Raw genomic sequence first — 2477 nt, forward strand, 5'->3', positions numbered from 1 at the left:
ATGGCTTGCTTGGTGGCTGGCTTTTCCTGCATGTTTATCAGTGGGAGGGCGGGCGGTGCATGTCGCATGCTGCATGTTGCACCATACAGATTTGTTTGGTTTAGCGGATTCTAGCAAATTAAGCTTTTGGTTCCTTGTATATCATGGATTTCTGCAAAATAACACCTGCTTCTATAATATCCAAAAGGACTTTTTAGGATATCTTAAAGTTTACAGTGAAAACCTTATCTCCAGTTTTTTTTTGGCTGAACTTAAAGTTTATAGGATATCTTAAAGTTTATTTTAATAAAAACCTTGCTTCCAGTTTATTTCTTTCGAACTTCCAAGTTTCAAAAAGACCAATACCTCAGACAGTTGTGGTTCATCATCTCCAGCCATAGATGACCCACTACTGAGTACCAGTCTCTTAGAGTGAGAAAGGTTTTGGCTTGAGGTGACAGTGTACCAATTGCAGACACCTTTGAGAGTATCATAGAGAATGTTCAACCATGCAAGTTCCCTTTCCTTCACTGTTAAAACAAGTGATATCTTTTTAATGACTAAGTAAATAGACATGTGCTTGACTGCTATCATACCGAGGTAGGTGAAAAATGAAGATGCAACCTAAGGTGCCCTTGCCTAGAAGGTGTCTATTCTTCTAATTACTAGCAGCTAAGTTTGACTGCCTACTGGGTAGACAGTTATTATCAAACGAGTAACAGGGAGCTGATAGATTCAGGTGGCACAAGACAGTGGTGGGAGTCCTTAGAAGATACCTATGTCCAGCAGTGGACAGCTATATGTTGATGATTGTGAGATTTGATAAGAGTTTACACTGTGTCAAGAAAAACTTACGTATGGGATGAAGTAACTCCTCGCTGGTGTCATCAGAACGGAACTGCTTCAGGATGGCAGTCAGCCACGAGTGCAGGTCCACTTCATTGTCCGCCACTATACACAGCTGTTCCTCCTTAGTGAACAGGGCTATCACATGCTTCTGCTTCAAGTCCAACCTTCGGGTTATGTTGTAGCAACTCTTCAGGGGCAAAACTCGACGAGGGTTCGACCCCGAACGGAACTTCTTCTCTGACTCGTAGTACTCGAGCCGCGCGGAATTTTCCGCAGTTTCCGCGCGCAAAACAAAGTATTTCTTCTTCATAGTCTTCAACTTGTAGAGGTGGCCCTGGCGCACCACGGCGCCTCCCTCGGAGCTCGCCGCCATCTCAGCGCCTCCGCATCAGCCCTGGCACAAACACGACGGATAACCTTGAAGTTGTTTACGCACTATGATGAAAGTCACTGTATCTGTAGTCTATACCGTCGACGCGACTAAAAATACGTACTATCTCTTTGCAATAGTGCGTAAATAGTAAACTCGTCGAACCGAACGGCGTAACTAATTCGGCCGAGTCCTGTGGGCGCCATATGACCGCCCGTGCTACACTGCTAAATGTTAACACCACACCGATTCGCGAACAAGATAACAGCCGATAAGTCCGCAGCAATGCGGTGCGAACCGAAATACAATAACAAACGCTTTTCAATCCATAATTTTGTACGCTCGCTATTACACTCGGTCATTCACAGATACGCGAGTTTAGAAAGAGATAAAATCATTCATAGTAAACGTAATCCGCACGCCCTTCCGTAGGAACGCAGGGCATGGAAGTCACGCCGTGGTCATGCCTTCCTGCGACATCAAAACAATCAATTTTACGCGCTACACATCACTTCTACAACTTAGCGATTTTACCAAATGAAAGAGTCAAATTACACTATAACGTTCGTATGTTATGCACTTGATTTACAAACTCCTGGATTTGCGCGTCGTTTTTTATTGGTTCCTCGCTATTGCGTGTCATTTATTCGAGCGACGATTACGAGAAAAGAAAATACAATATTGCCGTATAGTTCGGATACACGAACCACAATAACGCGCTACAATAACCTAGCAAAGTAGTACGAAATTAATGCCTCATGATCAATGTTGTACGGCTTATTGTAACTTTTTGATTAAATTTCAGTAATTTTATTACATGGTTAAATGCATTTACTTAAATCCAAAAAGTTAATAAGAAGTTCATCGTAACTATCGTATCGTATCGTTAAATCATAATTTTTCCATTATCTGAACCACAATGGAACGACAACGATACGTGCGTTCAAAGCCAACTGTAGAAGCAATTGCAATTATACAATATTTATTTTACTCTTTGAGCAACTGGCAAGAACTATGACAGCGCTGTGTTCAAAATAGATTTTTACCCCCTTGTGCATTTATTTAGTTCTGCGCAAAGTGCTACCCAGATGAAACTATACATATTTGTTTTGTAGTTGTGACATATTATTAGATTGCGAGATCACTGTAGTAGGAATAGGTTGTTCTTTGCAAGATTATTGTAATTGACACTGTTATTGTAATTTGACATTTCAAATAATAGGGTCAAAGTATCCGAAAGAAGTTAATTATCTATGGCAACATTCATTAAAATGTCCGT

At 41.2% G+C, this 2477-nt stretch overlaps 1 protein-coding gene across 14 annotated transcripts in view; it reads right to left on the reverse strand.

Moving 5' to 3' along the window:
• LOC123874130 (insulin receptor substrate 1) overlaps positions 1-1879 on the reverse strand; it is a 31380-nt gene extending 29501 nt beyond the window's left edge. For 13 of the 14 annotated variants that reach the window (XM_045919332.1, XM_045919330.1, XM_045919331.1 and 10 more), the window contains exon 1: positions 835-1879. In XM_045919332.1, the coding sequence (XP_045775288.1) occupies positions 835-1201 (367 nt within the window). In that variant the 5' untranslated portion in view covers positions 1202-1879. The remainder of the gene's footprint in view (positions 1-834) is intronic. The other variant, XM_045919329.1, reaches the window with a different exon arrangement.
• Positions 1880-2477: the final 598 nt, after the last annotated feature.

This window comes from Maniola jurtina, chromosome 17 (genome assembly GCF_905333055.1).
Source record: "Maniola jurtina chromosome 17, ilManJurt1.1, whole genome shotgun sequence".
Classification (NCBI taxonomy): Eukaryota; Metazoa; Arthropoda; class Insecta; order Lepidoptera; family Nymphalidae; genus Maniola; species Maniola jurtina.